At 34.9% G+C, this 21565-nt stretch overlaps 1 protein-coding gene across 20 annotated transcripts in view; it reads left to right on the forward strand.

Annotated features, from left to right (window-relative positions):
* The window catches only part of mmd (mind-meld), a 619790-nt gene that overhangs the window by 397464 nt on the left and 200761 nt on the right, over positions 1-21565 (forward strand). For 18 of the 20 annotated variants that reach the window (XM_043427287.1, XM_043427309.1, XM_043427303.1 and 15 more), the window contains exon 20: positions 14660-14798. The exons of 1 other annotated variant lie outside the window; for it this stretch is intronic. In XM_043427287.1, the coding sequence (XP_043283222.1) occupies positions 14660-14798 (139 nt within the window). The remainder of the gene's footprint in view (positions 1-14659; positions 14799-21565) is intronic. One more of the 20 variants, XM_043427307.1, reaches the window with a different exon arrangement.

A 21565-nucleotide genomic window follows, 5' to 3' on the forward strand; every position in this document is an offset into this window, starting at 1 on the left:
ATTTATCCGTAAAATATATCTCGAGCTCACGTCAGTCGTGAAAGGTTGAATCGAAAAATTTAATTCACATGACTTGCTTAAAAGGAAATTCAATTTCATAACAAAATTTTTATTTACGATATCTTTGAAAAATCAGTCGAAAAGTAGATTTAAACACATGTTTTCATCTAAAATTCGCTTTGAATAGGAATAATTTGGAAACAGTTGACTGGAACGTTTTTTCTCAAAGGATTTTTTTGTAGCCAATTCAATTTCTTACAAAAACTCACCCACACAACCCCACGATATGAAATCGGACTGAGAAATACCAATATCAATGAAAGGAAGCACATTTTCAATGTTATTTAAATGGGAAAACTATAAGGCCGATGATGAACCTCTAAATATTTTTTAACAGCGTTCTCCTTTCGCGACAATTTTTTTTTATGTATAAACTGAAGATTTTTGAGTGAGCACCTGAAAAAAAAAAAATATTGCCCTGAAATGACACACCCTAATACCTAGCCATCAAAAATCATGGAGCTGTCGACGTAGACATCGCAAACAATGGAGCCGTCGACTTAGATCATGAAAACCGTGGAGAAACATATCCAGACATCGAAAACTATGGAATTGTTGACCTAGCATCAAAAACCATGGCGGAATATACCTGGACCACGAAAACCATGAAGATACATACCTATACATAAAAAAATCATGGAATAATACACCTGAACATCGAAAACTATGTAGAAACATACCTAGACCAGGGTTGCAAAATTTGTAATGAAAAAGTAATGCATCACTCATTATTTTGCATTTTGTGATGCAAAAAAATTCCATCACTTATTACTTTGAATTTTGTAATGGAAAAAAATTCCATTGCTCATTACTTTGAATTTTGTAAAGTGAAAAATTTTTCTTACTCGTCACATTGCATTTAGCAATAGTATCATATTTGCTTCAGATATTACAGTACATTTTTTAAGTAAGGGTTTTTACCGTGGGTCAAACTGACCCAATGGTCGTAATGACGTGTTACTCGGCTACCAGTCGGTGTAACGCTGTTCGTACCAGGGAAAAATGACCCGATGGCAGTTGCAACGTGTTAGTGGACTACTTGTACGTGTAATGCAGTGCGTGTAATGCATCCCTGGGTCAAAATGACCCAATGGTAATAACGACGTGTAACTCGGCTATCAGTAGGTCTAACGCTATCTGCCAAGAGTCAGAATGACCCATTGGCACTATCCACATTTTACTCGGCTACCAGTCGGTGTAACGTTGTTCGCACCGGGTCAAAATGACCCAATGGCAAGGTTTTCCTGGGCTACCTATACGTGTAATGCAGTGGCTCCTGTGTCAAAACGATCCAATGGTTATAACAACATGTTACTGGGCCACCAGTGCGTGCTCGCACTGAGTCAAAATGATCCAACCAGAGCGTATAACGCTATTCGCGTCAGGTTAAAATGACCCATTGACAGTATCTACATTTTACTCAGCTACCAGTCGGTCTAACATTATTCGTACCAAGTTAAAATAACCTAAAGACTATACCAATGTGTTACTGGGCTACCTGTACGTGTAATGCAGTGGCCCCTGAGTCAAAATGGCTCAAAGGTAGTAATGACGTGTTCTTCGGTACCAGTCGGTGTAACGCTATATAAACATAATCGAAATGACCCAATGGCTGACGCGACGACGGTATGTGTAACAAACTTGTGGCACTATATCAGTAATAATATAATATTCCATTATAATCACAGGTACGTGCCCGTGAGTATACCAAAAATGTTTGCAAATGAAATTACCTTGAAAATTTTTTCCAATTATGTGCAATTTGGGACCATAAGGTAATGAACGCTTTTTTACAACTATTCTCAAATGAAATTCATAATTTAATGTGAATAATTATAGTCAAACATAGTGACGATCATATTGATTTTGAAAAATTTTTGAATAAAAAGAAGTTGAAGTAGCTCTCCAGTGACAATATTAGTCAAAATTACGACTAAACAAAAATTTATGAAACATATTATAATCTAAGTTGTTTTATTAATGAATAGAGAACAGTTGATATTCATCACAAGTTCATCAACTACCCATGTTAATTAATTTTAGTTACAAAAATCGATAATGCTCAAATCGGTAATGCTGAAAATAAAACTATTTGACGATAAAATCTTAAGCTTTCCAATGATATATGAAAAGTTGGATTTGATCAGGAAATCTTGAAAACCAATTTTTTACAATCTCTAAATGACTTCATAAATTTTTTGTGTATCGTTTGAAGTGTCAGAAATATTTACAAATAATTTCAAATTTTTAACTGCTCAATTTTACTCACAGTTTTTGATTTTCCTTTTTTTTTCAATTCTCTGTGTATTGAAAACTAATGGTTACACAAAAAAATTGTCAAAAGATAAAGTTTCGGTCTTTGCACATACTTTCCAATAAAACAACTTTCTTAAGGGTCCACGTTAATTTTTCGCAATTTTCAACAAAATTGAAAAAATGTTTTTTTTTTCTATTGAGAAGGGCACTTTTTAGAAAGCTAGCAATTTGAGAAGTATTTGTTTTCGTTGTCTACAAACCACGAAAGAATTGGCGGGATGGCAAATCAATATGTTCACACTGTTTTGTGTGTTTTTGCGGAAAAAAGCTTCTGATTATTTTTAAACTCTTGTAACTTTGGGAATAATGGACTGATATATGTATATATATATATTTGTTTGAAATCTTAGATTTTTATTGCACTTTTCGAAAACAGCATGAAAAAATAGCTGATATCTACCTTCTTTAGTGTTCATCAGCGTGAAGGAAAAAAATGTCAAAATTGATGCGGCGATAGATTTTTCAAAAACAGTAGAAAAAAATTACAAATGACCAGAACATCATTTTAAGAATAAAAACTTGATAAGATCAAGGAATGGGTTAAAATCATAATTACATCAGAAACTTTCTTCTGCCAAAACACACAAATCGGTGTGATTTGCCATCGTGCCAATTTTTTCGTGGTTTGTAGACAACGAAAACAAATACTTCTCAAATTTCCAGCTTTCCAAAGAGTGTCCTTCTCAATGAAAAAAAATAAATTTTTTCAATTTTGTTGAAAATTACGCGAAAATTAACGTGGACCATTAAGAAAGTTGTTTTATTAGAAAGTATGTGCAAAAACCGAAACATTATCTTTTGACATTTTTTTTGTGTGACCATTAGTTTTCAATACACGGAGAATTGAAAAAAAAAACGAAAAAGCAAAAACTGTGAGTAAAATTGAGCAGTCAAAAATTTAAAATTATTTATAGATAATTCTGACACTTCAAACGACACACCAAAAATTTATGAAGTCATTTAGAGATTGTGAAAAATTGGGGTGGCCCACTTGATATGGAATACCCCATATAGGAATTGAGCACCCCATGCCCCATGTTACATAAAAATCATGCATGATAAAGGTCAAAAAAAAATTTTTCGTGCCCAAATATGCATTTTTTTTACTTATTCAATATTTTGAAGGTGTATAAGCTAGAATAATTGTGCATTTAAATTCACCGCATCAAATTACATAAAAATCATGCATGATATAGGTAAAAAAAATGTTTAATCTCTAAAATGCGATTATTTTACAATTTTAGCAGTTTTTCGCAATTTACTCAAAATTGGTGGATGTGGGTGCTGAACTGGCCCCGAATTTTGATTCAGAGCATCAAACTACATAGAATTACATAGGTCTAGCCAAAAATACTGACCACTTTTTTTTATGTGCCGGTGTTATTAATGATAACTGATTAAACTTACTATATTCATTGATTACTATATTCAGTGATTAAAACTAGGAATTTAGTCCTCGTAAATTCAGATCATTGAGAAAATGTAAATTGCAATAAGAACGAGACAAAATTTTCTGCATAATACTTTCAGTTTACTTTTGTCAAAATTTTTATTTCGTTCAGGTACCTCTATTTTCTAGTGTTTATCATTTCCCATCCCATCGAAATTGTTTGTCACGATCCCTGAAGATTTCGTCATGAATAGCAGTATATTCAAACTTGAATGGTTTTGAGTAAAAATCCAATGGATCGGCGATACATTTCGCTGTAACTTCTGAAACGTCGCGTATATTGCGACTACTGAATCAAGTTTAACGATGAGAAATCGCTCATTGAGAGGCTGAGTCTAACTGCGCTAGGAATAACCACCAAATGCCTTGTATTTCTGTTGTCATTTACTGAAAACGAATGTGTATGAAAACGTTCGTGGTGAACACAAAGCAATGAAATTGTTAAAAATATTTACGAACAAAAGAGATAATTAGAGGGGGAAATAAATAAATACAAAATATTTGACCGAACCATACGAGATAACGTCTCAGATTTCGGGCTAGCCGTTTCATAGGTTTATATGGCTCTATCGATTAATTTAGCCTTTGAAAAATGTTTCATCGAAATTCATGTAAACATATGAGACATGAATTCACTCTGTATTTCCGACCGATGAAGTTTATTTTAGCCGAAAACTTTCTTCTTTTATTGCATTTCTTTTGAACCGTTTATATTCTTCGTGGAAAAATAGATCAATAATCGCAGCTTGCTAAACAAATAGATTATAAAAATTCGAATCACTATGGTAACAGGAACTAAAAAAAATACAATGTCACTGCAATACAGTATTTACAATTTACAAATAATTGAGATGATTCATCACAAATTAACGTCATATCCATCGCTTTGAAATCGAATGTTCATTAATTTATTCTTATACGTTATTCCACGTTTTATCAAAATATCGGTTCATCCACTTTTTACATACAAACTAGGGTATATTAGCGCGCGCTGAAGCGCGCGTATAGAGGTTTATTAGCGCTGCTGCGCCCAAGGAAAGCTTATAACCACTCGCGTATATACACCACTGCCAAATTGATGTAAACAACTGTGAAACTGACAGCAAGACTCCGAATTTGAAAGCCCCAGCGGCCAATCACAGTACGAATAAAGCGACAACAATGCCCCTCGTTGGTGACCAACTTCGGACGTTACTCACCAACTTTTTAGAAGGGGATTCTATAGTTCGTTATTTTTGTAAAACAAAATCGAGAAAAAGAAATTGAAGAGATTCATACCAATTTTTATAACACATATGTTCATAATACACTGCGCTGCCGAGAGAGAGGGAGATACCGACGAGTGAGCCACGAGGTTCGCGCAATCCACGATTCGGGGCGGCACCTCCCGACTCAATCGATCTCCCAGCTCTCGCGCGATCTAGCGCGCGCGCGCGATCGCCAGGGTTCCCACTATCCCCGCTACGTGGCTGCTCACCTCAAGCATTTTCGTTCAGTACAATGAGCCGCCGGAGGGTGGCGCTTCCACAATCGGATTCGCGTCAGCTCTAAGTTCCTCTGGAGAGGATAAATACGGCACGGCTCGAACCTAGCATCGGATCAAAATCGAACCCTCTCTGGGCTACAATACTAATAGTATCGCTCCAAGAGATTACCTTTTGCCTAGCTCATGCTAGCATCGCTATCCACGACGGCAGCCTCACCACTCGAGACCACTCCTCCAGCGTGGAAGCTGGTTCCGATCACTGGACTGAAGTATCGTCTCACACGCCCTCCAAGAGCGACACTGCACAAATACGACGACCGGCAGCGCCGCTGGACGTACGGGGGAACGCTCCCCTGCTTGTCGCCTCTGCCTGGCTCTCCTCGAGAGTGCCACACCACCGGCCCGCAAACCAGGCCGGCTTGCAGAGTACATAGAGGGATCCAAGCGGTCCTCAGCTCCGATAGCGAGTGGGAGCCCTCTCCAGCATCAGCCAGAGCCCCAGCTCGAGCCCCACAACTGCCGGGGCCAGAGCCGCTCACTCCGCTCGACGACGAGGAAGAGAACGGCTCTCCGCCCTGCCCCATTCCAGCCATCTCCTTGGAAGGATCGAGGTGGCGAGTCACCAAAACTCTCCCCCCTCTACTGTGGCGAGAAAGCCCCAATGTAACCGATCGAACTGATCACAATAATAACGTTTTTAAATAAATGAGGTGTACCACCTCTATGAAAGTTGGTTAAAACATAAGTTTGTCTCATTCACTAATTGCTTCTCGCACTCTCTTGACTCATCGATCATCAGCCGCCCACCTACACTAAGGTTCTCAAAGAAGAAAGCCATCCTCGCTCGTTCCGCATCGCTATTGAATTAAACACATATGAAAATTCAATATACAATAAATAACGATATCACTAGATTACTTATAACTGTTTAATGTAATCCTATTTAAGTGTAATCCTCTCTGCCCTATTTTTCATCATATGTGAAAGTGAAGTGTAATTAGAAATTATCTTTTCAGTTTTTGACACCAAAGGTACTGATAAATAATCAAAACGAAATTAATGAACATTGAATTTGAAAATTCGAAGGAGTGAAAATACGTTTTGCAGAAATAAAAAATAATCTTTTTTATGAAACAATATGTTTTCTCGTGAAGAATTGATTTACTCAATTGTTTGCCCTGTCAACGTATGAATACGAAAATGACCGTCGGAACGGGAGCCGTCGTTACGCCTACGTAGTCATTTTAACGCGGAACAAAAAGCGAAACAGCTACTGGTAGATGAGTAATACGTAGCTATATTATGATTGGGTCGTTTTGACCTAGCGCAAACAGCGTTACACGCACTGGTGGCCGAGTAACACGTGGATACTGCCAATGGATTTTAGTTTGACCCTAGGCAGATAGCGTTAGACTTATTGGTAGCCGAGTTACACGTCGTTACTACCATTGGGTCATCTTGACCCGGTGCGAACAGCGTTACTCGCATTGGTAGCCTAGTAACAAGATTTTACCGCCATTGGGTCAATTTGATTCGGCGCAAACAGCGCCACACGCACTGGTGGCCCGGAAACACGTCGTTTCTACCATTGGGTCATTTAGACCCAAGGACCACTGTATTACATGTAAGGTAGTCCAGTAACGCGTTGCAACTCCATCGGGTCATTTTGACCCGGTGCGAACAACGTTACACTGACTAGTAGCCGAGTAAAACGTGGATAGTGCCAATGGGTCATTCTGACCCTTAGCAGATAGCATTAGACCTAGTGATAGCCGAGTTACACGTCGTTACTACCATTGAGTCATTTTGACCCAGGGATGCATTACACGAACAGGCAGTCCCGTAACACGTTGTAACTGCTATCGGATCATTTGACCCGGTGCGAACCGCTTTATACCGACTGGCGGCCGAGTAACACGTCATTACGACCATTGGGTAAGTTTGACCCACGGTAAAAACCCTTGCTTAAAAAATGTACTGCAATGTCTGAAGCAAATATGATACCATTGCTAAATGTAATGTGATGAGTAAGAAAAATGTTTCACTTTACAAAATTCAAACTAATGAGTAATGGAGTTTTTTTCCATTACAAAATTCAAAGTAATGAATGATGAATTTTCTTCCATTACAAAATTCAAAGTAATGAGTGATGGAATTTTTTTCCATTACAAATCAAAGTAATAAGAAATGGATTTTTTTTCCATTAAAAAATTCAATGTAATGGGTCATGAAAATGGTAATGTATTACAAAAAGTAATGCATTACTTACATCCGTGACCTAGACGACGAAAGCCAAGCAGAAGTATACCTAGCAAATGAAAAGTATGCAGGTGTCCACGTAGACATCGAAAACCATGGAGGAATCTACCTAGACCACGAAAACCCGAGCGAAACATACCTGGACATCGAAAACTGGGGAGCCCTCGACCTCGACTGCGAAAACCATGAAGAAACATACCTAGACCACGAAAACCATGGAGGAATCTACCTAGACCACGAAAACCATGGAGAAAGATATCCATACATCGAACACCATGGAGGAATATACCTGGACCACGAAAATCATGAAGGAACGTGTCTAGACATTGAAAACCATGGAGAAATATACCTAGGCATTAAAAACTATGGAGAAATATACCTGGACATCAGAAACCATGGAGAAATATACCTAGAAATCGAAACCCATGGAGAGATTATCCTAGATCACGAAAACCATGGAGAAACTTACCTAGACACCTAAAACTGTGGAGCCGTCGACCTCGACCGCGAAAACCATGAAGAAACGTACCTAGACGACGAAAACCATGTAGGAATATACCTAGACATCAAGAACTATGGAGAAATACACGTGGACATTAAAAACTATGGAGAAATACACCTGCACATCAGAAAACATAAAGGACATCGAAACCCACGGACAAACATACTTGGACTTCGAAAACTGTGGAGCCGTCGATCTCGACCGCGAAAACCGTGAAGAAACATGCCTAGACATTGAAAACCATGGAGGAATATACATCGAGATCGAAACCCATAGAGGAATTATCCTAGACCACGAAAACCCGAGAGTAACATACCTGGACATTGAAAAGTGTGGAGCCGTCGACCTCGACTGCGAAAACCATGAAGAAATGAAGAATGTATCTAAACCTAGTCCTCCAAAACCCATGAGCTATCGCCCTAGACATCCTCAAAAAATCCAGCGGCCTCCTCCAGGATTTGATATTTTTTTATTTGCTATTTAATTTTTTATATTATTATGTTTTTTTATTTTATTATTTTATTATTATATTATATTATATATTGTATAATATAATATATATATTAGCGTGGCGGAAAAAGTCAACTATTTTTTTCTTCAGGGTCTCGTATGAAAATATGTTAATTTATCATGTTTCAAGAGCCCCCTCCAAAAATCAGCTCAAAAAAAATTTCTTAAAGGTCGCTCAACATTTTTAAAAATTCCAAAAATAGTCAAAATTTGACTTTTTTCATTTTAAAAATTTTTACTCAATTACAGCGAAATTTTGTACCGAAAAAATCAACGAGTTTCTGAAATTTTCAACTCAAAATATTTATTTTAAAAGTTCGCTGCTCAAAATTCATTTTAATTTTTATATACTTAAATTTTATTGTTTCAAGCAACCTTTAAATATTCATATTGATTATAAATTTGAATTTTGAGTTCCAATTAGTAAGATAGTCGATTAAAATGCACTACGAAACGGAGAAAAAATTGTATATAACAATGTAGGTAATAGACCAGAAACACGAAAATTTTTTTACCGGCTTAGCAAACCGTGTTTGAGCCTGCGCTATTGTTGCTTTTATTCCATTATAAAGTACTTGTTCGTAAACAACAATTCGAAGTATTTTTGTTGTTAAAATCTACTTGATAATTATTAAAACAAATTGTTCAAAACATCACTCAGTACTGTACCAAATTCACTCATTACGAGAGTCAACAAATGTTTTGATTAAACAGGCATGCTCTATTCATAATTACATTTTCTCTGCTAACTAGTTCTCGTAATTGTTTGAATTGTTTAAATAAAAATATCGATCTGTGGTAAAATCATACTTTGTTATGTCAGATTTTTCCTCCATCTCATTGTGTATTTCTAACCATTATCTTACTTATTGAAAGTGAAAATTAAAATGAACAATCGATATAAATATTTGAAGGTCTCTCGAAGCATTAACAGCAAAGCATATAAAAGATGAAATTAATTATGAGCGATCTTTTAAAATGAATATTTTGACTTAAAAATTTCAGAAACTCATTGGTTTTTTGAACAATATTTCAGTGTATCGAACAAGAAAATTTTTTGAATAAAAAAATTCAAATTTCGACTATTTTTGGAATTTTTAAAAATCTTGTGCGAACTTTAAAAATTTTTTTGTTGACTTGATTTTTGGAGGGGGCTCTTGAAATATGATAAATTAACATATTTTCATAGGAGACGCTGAAAAAAAAATAGTTGATTTTTTTGCGCCACCCTAATATATATTATACTATATATTAATTATAATAAAATGTTTATTATAATAATATTTTATTATTATTTAATATTTATAAATAAAATATATATTATATAAACATATACATACTCTCCCGTCCAAAAGTTTGGGTTCACCAGTCGAAATTTTTACCCACACTAAAAGTTCGATAGCTTGATCAAAAATCAATGGAATCGAATTTAATAAACGTCATTTTGAAGGGAATAAGTTGAGCTTCAATTTGCTGCCTCTTAAATTTTTTTATAATTTTTTTTTTAACTGGCACGCGTTTTAGAACAGCGCCGTTTTTCGACAAATTTTTGGCCTTCGTAAACCGGCTGCCAATTAAAGTAGACATTTTTTTCGCTACTTTCCTCCATGACAGCTTTGAAAGGAATAGAAAAAACTTCATTTTTGTTTTTTAAAAAATTTTTTTCATCGTTTTTTTTCATCTTTTTAGTCAGGTCTTGACTGACAATAACTCGAAAAATATGGGGTTTGGGATAAAATTTCAGAAAAGAAGAAAGTTTCAATTTGTAATTTTGAACTCACTGACATTTTTTAAATTTTTTTGTCGATTTTTTCAAAACAAGTGAGGTACTTGTTTTTAGATTTCATCGCAATCCCCATATCATTTCGATAGAAAACATTATTCTCTTAGTCTCTTATCTTATTTACACTTGTTTCTCACCGAAAAAGCCGCCTTTGGATTTGAGGACTGCGTTGATGAGTCGTAGCATTCGCTCGATTAATTTGTTATAATTATGTGGTTTGGTCCAAACTCACCCAAATGTTCTCAAGCTTTCGCCACAAATCGCTGGCAGAAAAAGGACAGGTTGTTCTAACTTTCTGATCGAGCTTCTCTCACAGAAGCTCGATCGGATTCAATTGAATCCGATCTCCTAACTTAAGTTAGAAGATTGTGATGGCCAAGCCGTATTAATGATTGCTCCTTTTTTTCTGAGGGCACGTTCTTCTGACGTGAACTCGTTATTGAGAATTAAAAAATAAAAATTTGGGTTCTTCCGTCTACGCAGTATATTCCTCCACTGACACACTTTTCATCCATCATGTTATAGCACCCATTGGTATAGTTTTTTTTTTATTAACTAGACACAGTAGCGGTATTTTACAGCAACACACTGCTGGTATCAACTAAATTTACCAAGCCATAATAAACAAATCAATCGAGCGAAACAGGTGTAAATAGGGTAAGAGACTAAGAGTTTTCTATCGAAATGGCATGGGGATTGCGATGAAATCTAAAAAAAAAGTACCTCACTTGTTTTGAAAAAATCGACAAAAAAGTTTGAAAAAATGACAGTGAGTTGAAAATTACAAATTGAAACTTTCTTCTCTTCTGAAATTTGATCCCAAACCCCATATTTCTCGAGTTAATGTCAGTCGAGACCTGACCAAAAAGATGAAAAAAAAAATTTTCAAAAACGTAATCTAAAATAATTAGAACAAGTTTATTATAAACCGATACAAATTTTTACCCTCCTGACATTTCCTCGGAACCCCCAAAGTTTTAGAAATACGCCACAATTTCTGAAACTCCTCATTTTTTGCTGAAATTAAGATAGCCGTGCGAAAAAAAATCGTACGATATTTTTGAAAAAACAAAAATGAAGTTTTTTCTATCTCCTTCAAAGCTATCATGGAGGAAAGCAGAGAAAAAAATGTCTACTTTAATTGGCAGCCGGTTTACGAAGGCCAAAAATTTGTCGAAAAACGGCGCTGTTCTAAAACGCGTGCCAGCTAAAAAAAAAAATTGTAAAAAAATTTAAGACGCAGCAAATTGAAGCTCAACTTATTCCCTTTAAAATGACGTTTATTAAATTTGATTCCATTGATTTTTGATCAAGCTATCAAACTTTTAGTGTGGGTAAAAATTTCGACTGGTGAACCCAAACTTTTGGACGGGAGTGTATGTTATGCGTAAACCAGAGCTTGTATTGCCCCCGCTGTGCGCACATTCTCTGTCTTTCTCGCTCGGCGACACACAAGGAGAGAGGGTAGCCGCGTTCAGCGTAGTGCGTGACGTAGCATGTGACAAAACGTAAGAAATCGTGCAAAGGACGTAAGTCCAAATGTAAACATGCTGAACTTACGCCCGTCTGTCTCTAAGAGATTAAAGTTTCCGAAACGATGGATTTTAAATCACTAACGTTACATATCTCAGGATCTACTGGACGGATTTACTTGCAACAAAAACCAATGGAAAGGGAAAAATTAAAAAAAAAATCATTACCAATTTTTAGGTTCTTTCATCAAATGGTTTGTTTGTGAGAGTCGTTTGAAAATTCTGTGACGTCATAAAACCGGCTTATTCGCGTTTTTAAGAGTAGCGGCAGGGTTCGCGCTGGCTTTTCTTTTGCGCTGCAGTTTTTCCTTTTTATACTTGGCGTCGAGCGGCTACCGCGTCTCTTGATAAGAATCTTCAATATTACTGTCTATACCAATATTCAGGGCTGTCAATCTACTTGTCTCGAGACTCTGCGAAGTCTCTTTAAAGATGAATCGTCTATGTTTAAAACATTTACAAAACTATTCTTTGATATTTTCTACTATTTTTCATGATATTTGAAGGAAGTATGCATGAACGGGAGTACCAGCCGCCAAATCCGAATTGAGTCCCTCAAAATACGTGAAGAACATACACGATCAAGGTGTCAACATTTTTTCCCTAATCATAACTACGATTTTTTGAAATTTTTACCTGTTTTTAGTCGGTTTTTTTTCCATGAAAGCAAAGTTTTGGAGGCGTACGAGTTAAATAGACTGCGGATTGGGATTCAGCGCATTAAAATACAAAGAGAGCTTACTCGATCTAGAACGATAAAACTTCTCCCATATCCACAGTAGCAATTTTTACCAATTTTCAGTGGTTTTTAGCAATTTTTTCAAAATTTTGAGGTTATTTAGCCGATTCAACCTCAGATTCAGATTTAGCGCATCAAATTACATGAACAAAACACGCGATTAAGGTCGAAGACAATTTTTATCATTCTTTTAATGGCAATTTTCTTCTATTTTTCCGGTTTTTTCGAATTCTCTCAAATTTTCGGGGATATATCAGCCGACCTGACCTCAGATTCAGATTCAGCGCATCAAATTACATAAAAAACAATAGTCTTCAATTGACAATTAAAATAAAGAAAGATAATTTTAAACTAAGGGTGCGATCTTTCAGTACTTGGCGTTCTTTTTTTATTTCGGAAATTTTATGCACTACTGGGAAAACAAATGTGGGACGAAGTTCCTGCGCTTTTTTTATGCTACTGTGCTGCTGGTTTAATGTGACACAGCGCATTTTGAAGAGAAGACATTCAGCTTCACTTTTGTTAGTTAAAAGTTTCGACGACCTTTTTTACGGATACTACGTCATTTCAGAAGCGTTCCATTTTAAGTTTGTTTGATTTTCTTTCAATTGGACCGCCCTTTCAGATAAAATTCTTCGTCCTCAATTCGGCGAGCAAATCCTCAAATATAGAAGCCTCAGCTTTAATTTTGTTTTTTGGAGCGGTTTTTTTCGTAAAATTATCACGTTCTTAGCAAAAAAAGACAAATTTTGAAAATTGCTGTGTTTCCCGAAAACTATTAGATTTCGCAGGATGATTCAATAGTAAAAAAAAATCCGTTGGCGATCATTTTGATCACTGAAATTTTTTTAGCGCTTTAAGTACACGATAAGTAAAAAAAAAGTTGCTATGAAATGACACACCCTAATTTAGAAACGTAAAATTTTTGACGTAGTGGAATTGAGTATAATCGTGAACTCGTGCAAAGTTTTTTCTCGACAAATATATGACGGATCGTATCGATTTGAGGTTTAATGAGGTACGGCTATTACTCAAAATCCAACTTTCGGATTTAAAATTTTCATGAGATATAAAAGAATACTTTATGTAACTATTCCCAAAATTTAAACAATCGTTTTGTTCGTACGTAATAAATTTTCAAAGTTGGACTTTTTTCCATGATTAACTATGTCCCCTTAAGGATCCCTACCACCAAAATTAATTTTATTCAGAGATAATATAGTCTCGGTGAGTCTCGGATCAGCAGATGATTGACATGACTGTCAATGTATTTGTCGCGAGACTCTACCGAGTATCTTGATAAAATATAAAAACAATTACACTGATGTTTTTAGACTATTATTGATATGACTATTTGAATTCTCAGTGGTGTGTAACGTGATTAAATGTGCTGATATTGGCTTTTCTGTTTCTTGTCTGTTTTCTGTCTGTCACGCCCATCTCTGTCTGTCTGCATGCTGTGGGACGCTCGGATAAACAAACATCGACAACAACAAATCGAAAAAAAAAAACAACGAACCAACCGACCAATGACCTAACTGCCACCAACTGTCAACGAATATCACATCTGCCTGCGTATGCACATACGCGAATCATCTTGGCTTTCACCGTTATGCGACAACGCGACCAATCGGTGGTAACGAGGTGGATGGGGGGGCTCCCAACACCAATATTTGGGCAATTTATTATTGGCGAATTGTCAATGTTTGTTAATGGAATGGTTCCGATATATACAAACATGTGTATACATACATGTATATACATACATATATATATTGAATGGATAAACCTGATAATTCGATCGACGATGCAATGGGGCATATATGCAATAATAAACCATCCCATTTACCACAAATGCATCCCTATCAATACCGACACATTCATACGTAATTTATTTATGCAAATGATTAAAAAAACATTTCTACTTGTTTTATGTGAATCAATTCGTCAAACTTTTTATTGTTTGTTTTTGTTTGACTTTACATTTCTGAATCTTCCATTAATATTCTTCAACCTTTATAGAGAACTACCACGGCTCTAACACTGTATTTTTAGTTGGTATGCTCATGTCGGTGGTAGGGGGTGTTTTCGTAGTATTTGCTCTGATGGCTCTCTGCTACAGGTCAGTCGTAGTACATAAAAACTTCTCCCTCTGTCTCAGGTTAGTGTGCAGATACATACACGTAGAAGTTCTTTGTATGCCCTTTTATATTGTTATATTTTTTCAATCCTCTGTCGCACTACAAGTATACGTATATATTTCAAACTTTTGTTAACGAAATACTATAATAAATATGAAATGTATATAACACTGAATACATAAGCATATACGTATGAATGTTTGCGACAATATATTATTTCATTGTTATGTTCACTCGCTAAATATTATTTATCCGTGTCATCGCTCAAATATATATGAGCACATGCATACAAGGCATTTAGCCATTGGACAGTCAGATTGTGATAGCGGCTATTTCAAATGTCGCTGAATATTAGTTAACTTTCAGTATCTAAAAAGAATAGTTTCCAACCAAGACTGAGAAACTTCACCTTCATTGAATGAGAAACTTTATTTATTTCATCCTCCCCCACTCACCCACCTACACACACACACACACACACACACACACACACACACACACACACACACACACACACGCACGCGCGCGCACACACGTGCGCGCGCGCACAGATTGATTGATTGATTATCTATTATGCCCTAATTCTAACAACTGTGGGCAAACTTATACCAATTTTGACTATTTTAGTTATAAGTTGCTTAATACTAATATTAAAATTGCCAAAGAAGCGAAAGAGAGAGAGAGAGAGAGAGAGAGAGAGAGAGAGAGACGCGCGCACACATACATACACTACCGGCCAAAAGTTTGGGGACGCTCGGTGAAATTTCTTGACGCACCAAAAGTTTAATTGTTTAATCAAAAAAGGAGATATCGAAATTTTGCTAACGGCATTTTAAAGAGGACATACTTAGCTTCAATTTGCATCTTAATAAAATTTTTTTCAGTCTAGTATATACTTTTGAAGTTGACCGTTTTTCAACCCTTTTTCAGCCCTTAAAAATCGCGGGCACGATTCGTAGAAAATTTTTCCAGTAGTATTTACCATGGGAAACTTGAAGGAAGGGGGAAGGAATACTAGCTTTCATTTCGCTTTTTAAAAAGTTGTGTGCGATTTTTTTCACCGCGTTATCTCATTTTTTGTGAAGAAATAACGTTTTCAAAAAGTACGGCGTCACGAGAAAACTATGAGGTTTCGAAAAAATTGTCAAGAGGGCAAAAACATGAATTTGATGATTCTGTACTCTCTAGAATTTTTTTTAGAATTTTTGATGCAGATTTTTTGAAAATCAATTGTCGTCGGAATGCTGATTTTTCAAATCGCTTTTAATAATTATTAGAATTTTTTAAGAAATTTTTTTAGCTCGTTTATCGAATGCCGCGAATTGTGAAGGCCATACTCAAAGCCAGAGGCGGTTTTTTCGATGAAAAACTTGTATAAAAGAGGTAAGAGACATAACATCTAATATCAACTTTTTTTTTAAGTAAGGAAATATCGTACGTAAAAAAGACGATGCGTACAATTCTGACAACGAGGGTTTGGAACACAATTTGGCAAAAAATTTCGAAAAAAGCGATTTGAAAAATTAGTATTTCGATGACAATTAATTTTCAAAAAATCTGCATCAAAAATTCTAAAAAAAATTTTAGCGAGTACAGAATCATCAAATACATATTTTTACACTCTTGACAACTTTTCTAAAACGTCATAGTTTTCTCGTGATACCGTACTTTTTGAAAACGTTATTTTTTCACAAAAAATGAGATAACGCGGTGAAAAAAAATCGCACGCAACTTTTTAAAAAACGAAATCAAAGCTAGTACTCCCCTCCCCCCTTTAAGTTTCTCATGGTGAATACCACTGGAAAAATTTTCTACGAATCGTGCGCGTGATTTTTAAGGGCTGAAAAAAGGTCGAAAAATGGCCAACTTCAAAAGTATGTACCGGACTGAAAAAAAATTGAAAAAGGTTTTGTTAAGGTTTGTTTATGTGCATAAACAAAATCATTCATGATTTTAAATTATTGCACATTAATTCTCATTTATGAATATATAACTGATGCGAAAACTCGAAAAAAAAATTTTAAATTCATCCGAAATTGCTCAAAAAATGGTTCTAAAACAGATGGCACTCTAAGAGTGCCACCATGGCACAAAGGGTCAATATTGACTCTAAATATTTTCCCAGAGCATGATAAGATTTCCCATTCAAAATACACGTAAACTTTAATTTCATTCATTGAAATATCTATCTCAGTGGCATTGTATGATATCATATTGCATCAAAACGCGATTTACTCAGGATGGAATGCTCTACAAAAGAGCCCATGATGACGTAGCTGTAATCTGCACTTATAAGATGGTACGGGTTGCTAGATCTGATTTTCGCAAAAAATTCTCATTTTTTTGACTTAATTTCATAAGTGACTGGATTTATGGAAAAAATGTAAATGACGAACTTGTAGGAAATTCAATTTATTACAAAAAAAGTCTCATAAACAAAATCGCTCAAATTAATATTTGTTGAGAAATAAAACATTTACTCTTTCGTTATATGAAATTTTTAAGAATCGTTAAATCAAACTTCTCGTAGATGCTGGTTTTCCATTTTTTAATCACTAGTATTTCATACAATTACCATTTTGTTACATCCAGGTGAGTGGAAAAAGATAGAAAATAACCGAAGTATCGAAGCATAATTGAAAACGAAATAGCCTTAAAGCGAAAAAAACTCAACTTACTGTTCGGAAAATAAAAATATTCGAAAGTTAAAGAATTATTTATTGTCTTTCTCTTGTATTGAAATTTTCATTTTCCTGCAAAGATATTATTGTGAAAAAAATTTCACGAAAAAAATCGGTAATTATGCACTTATATATATGATTTTCTAATCAGTTTAGGCTTTAAATTCTTAATACCTCTCATCTTCTGGTTTTCATAAATTCTTGATTTCTTATGTATTTGGTTGATGATTTCGATAACCTTGCATCACCACGAGAGTAACTAAATACTTTGTACAAAAAAACTACTTGCGCATGGAAAAAAAGCGTTACTGTAACATGAATTGCTTTTTCTTGATCAAGTTGTGCTTGCCGGCACCTCTTCCCGTCAACTCACAGCTGTAGCTTTTTCCCATCTACTTTTTAAATCATTTGGAGTTAAACTGAGGGTTGAATTTGAAAAAAAAAATTTTAACCCAAAATAAGGACCACCCTAATGTACCTCGACATCTGAAACACGGAAAAATATACCTAGACCTCGAAAACTATAGAGCTATCGATTTAGACATCGTCGAAAAATCTGGAGCCGTCGTCCCCTAGTATATATGGCTAATCCAAAAAAATTACATCATAGTCATTTGCTACTCTTTGGCGGTAGAGACTTCTAAGAAGATCGATTTTTCTCTGACTTTCAGGACCCCCTGGTATTATTGACAAAATTCGACCTCGACTGGATCGGTACAAATTATGTTGAAATTCGTGTTTACAGTGCTTGTCCGGCCCATCACTTTTCATTCAAATTGTTCATTCAAATAAACATCTAAGAAGAGCAAAAACGCTCCTGCTGCGCGCTCGATTTAATTCGGACATCTAACAGATGCTCGGTGGCAATCATTTCTTGGCAACGATTCACGGCAACGAATAGAGGCTTCACATTTCGATATATCGAAATATCTTTGTCAAGAAAGGATAGTATTCATTGGAAATTAACTTCTCTCAAAATTCTAATGAATCCTTGTGGCATACTCATCTTTTAACGTTGATGTTAACGAGTTACAATTGTGTACGTGATCATAAGAAAATGAAATTGTACGACCGAATCGGCTCGAAAATTTATAGAAATGCTATTGATTATTAGTTTAATGTTCTTCCCAATAGTATAGAATTGGCTAAAAGAAATAAGAAGTAAAAATCGTCGTCATTGTAAAATAAACTGGGGGATTCTCTTAAGTAAACGCTTGAAAACTTTTATTATGCAAAGTATATTTTTTTTACTGATCAACAATAAATTCCTTTATATATTACAGGAAAGAAGTTTCCATTTCCCTTTAAATTAATGTAATGAACTTAATATTACCTAAAGGTAATCTTATTTCTCTCTGTATGCATACTTGTGATCCATAATTTCTAGCAGAACCCTGATTTTTATTTGAATGAGCAATTTGAACGAAAAGTGATGGGCGAGACAAGTACTCTTAACACGAATTTAAACATAATTTGTACCGATCCAGTCAAAGTCGAATGTTGGGAATAATACCAGGGAGTTCTGAAAGTCAAAGAAAAATCGATCTTCTTAGAAGTCTTTACCGCCAACGAGTAATAAATGACTTTACCTTTGATGTGATTTTTTTTGGATTAGCCATTATACCAAAAAGTCATGAGCAATAAGGTTTCGGTTTCCTTATAAGTTTCTGCTATCGGAAAGTAACTTGTGATTTAACCGTTACTTGGGCCGGAAGCGTATTCTCAACTCGCATTCAAACAAAATTTTATATTTTCTGATTTTGCATATGTTCTGTTTATAAAAAAAATTGGTTGGCATCATTCTAATTGTTAGCCTAATAAAATAAACAAGATTTTGAGATTTTTTATAGTTGCTAATTTTCTACTAATTTCCATAAAGCGATCTGAGCCGCACGAGTATTCTTAACGTGTATTAGAACAATTCCATAATGTTAAAATTGCGAATTAACAATAAAATACTTGTCCACTAATTTATATCATAAATTTTACAATTGTTTATAACTTAGATGGTAAAGTTTTTGATTCATGAAATTTTTCCCAAGTTCCTGATGTGTTCCGTACGAATGAATATTCCGAATTGCCATTAAATACTTAGCATCGAATTGATATCATAAATATTCATGCTGCACGTAATTTGAATGAAATTTTTTTTCATTCGATTTGGTTGTTAGAATAAGTTGAGAAGAACGCGGCATCGGTTTCCAAAATGTTTTGAAGCGCGATTTTTTGGTTTTTCATTTCTTATACGTATTATCTGAATTTTTTTTCACTCTAGACAATAATTACGGGTTTCTATTTTTTTTAAATATAATGTTTTTTCACGATTTGTAAAATTTTTTCTGAATTGTTATGTAGAAATCAATTACAGTGGGTTTCGTAATTTTTTTTATGGAATTTTTTTTACACTTTTTGTGATACGATCAGGAAACAAGGGGCCATCAAGGTACTTGTCCCATTTTTTTTCCCCCTAGGGGAACTTTTGCGGTTAATAATATGCTATGCGTAAATCTGGAGCTGGTATTGCCCGCTGCGTGCATGTTCTCTCTATCTCTCACTCGGTGACGCGCAAGAAGAGGGTGTAGTCGCTTTCCGTGTAGTGCGTGACAAAAGAGCCGAAAAATGTATACCAGTCCCCAAAGGACGTAATTCCACATGTAAATAAGCTCAACTTACGCCCCTCTGTCTTTAAGGAATAAAATATTCCCAAAACGATGAATTTTAATTCACTAACATTGCGTATTTCGGGAATGGCTAGACGGATTCACTTGCAACAAAACCAATGAAAAGGGAAAAATCGAAGAAATTTCGTCAATAATTTTTAGATTTTTCAATGGAATAGTTTATCTGTGAGAGCTATTTGAAAATTCTGTGACGTCATAAAACCGGCATATTTGCGTATATTAAAGTGCGGCAGGGCTCGCGCTGGCTGTTCTTTTACGCACTAATTTTTTCTTTTAATACGAGGCATCGAAGCTGCAACCGCATCTCCTGAAGTAGTAAATTGAAAATAAATATTTTTTATTAGTAGATCTCAAATTATACCATTCTAATATGTTTATATTGCCCAATTCAAAAAGAAATGATATCCCCAACAAAAATTTTTTAAAAGTAAAAGAATTACGCCAGTATTAAAAAGTTGCAACCTTGTTAATAAAAATATTTATTATATTTTGTCCTTATATTATTTATTCTGTTTATTTTTTATTAAAAAAAGAAGACGTAAGTTAGAAGCTGTGATTATATTAAAATGGACTGAAATTTTTATGAAAATTCTCGAAATTCATGATATACATGGGTAAATTTAAAATAGTTATTAAAAAGCGAATTCGAATATGAACACACTGCCGAACAAAAGTATGGAATCACCAGACAAAAATTCGAGCCGCATTAAAAGTTTGATAGCGTTTCATAGAATCAAGATATCTTTATTTAGCAAATGGCGTTTTAAAGAGGGCAATTTGTCGTTTGAATCCCTATATGCAAATTTTGATTATGACTTTTTTTGGATTGGGTACGCTATCTTGAGAATGACTGTTTTCCGGTCTTTTTTATCTGTTTAAAACTGGGCGCATGGCTTGTGAACATTTTCCCCGTGAAATTATTTTTTGACAATCTCAGAGGCAAGAGTAATAGCTTTAATTTAAGTTTTTGAAAAAGTTTTCTACGATCTTTTTTTGCAGAGTAATCGCATTTTCCCTTGAAAAATACCATTTTTAGAAAATATGGGTAAACTTGAAGATTCCGGAACTAAAATGAAATTGCCTAGAGGGAAAAAAGTTGTGGACTATTAAGTTCTGAATCGATTGGAATTTTATGAGAATTTTTGCCAAATTTTTTTTTCTCTCATTATTTTCAGTCAGAACTCCATCAACTGCAGTAGCTTAATTCGAAAACCATGGGGTTTAGAAAAAATATTAAGAGAGGGAATCTTCTTTTTTTCGAGTTTTCGATCAATGAGCATTTTTTCAAAAATTTTTTCGAAATTTTTAAAAATCGAAGTTCGGAAAATCACCGAAACAATAAGGGAAAAAGTTATATTTATTAAATAAAGTTATTTCCTATTCTATTTACAATCTTTCTCAACCATATTTTTTTTTTACCCCAAA

This window comes from Venturia canescens, chromosome 8, assembly GCF_019457755.1.
Source record: "Venturia canescens isolate UGA chromosome 8, ASM1945775v1, whole genome shotgun sequence".
Lineage (NCBI taxonomy): Eukaryota > Metazoa > Arthropoda > Insecta > Hymenoptera > Ichneumonidae > Venturia > Venturia canescens.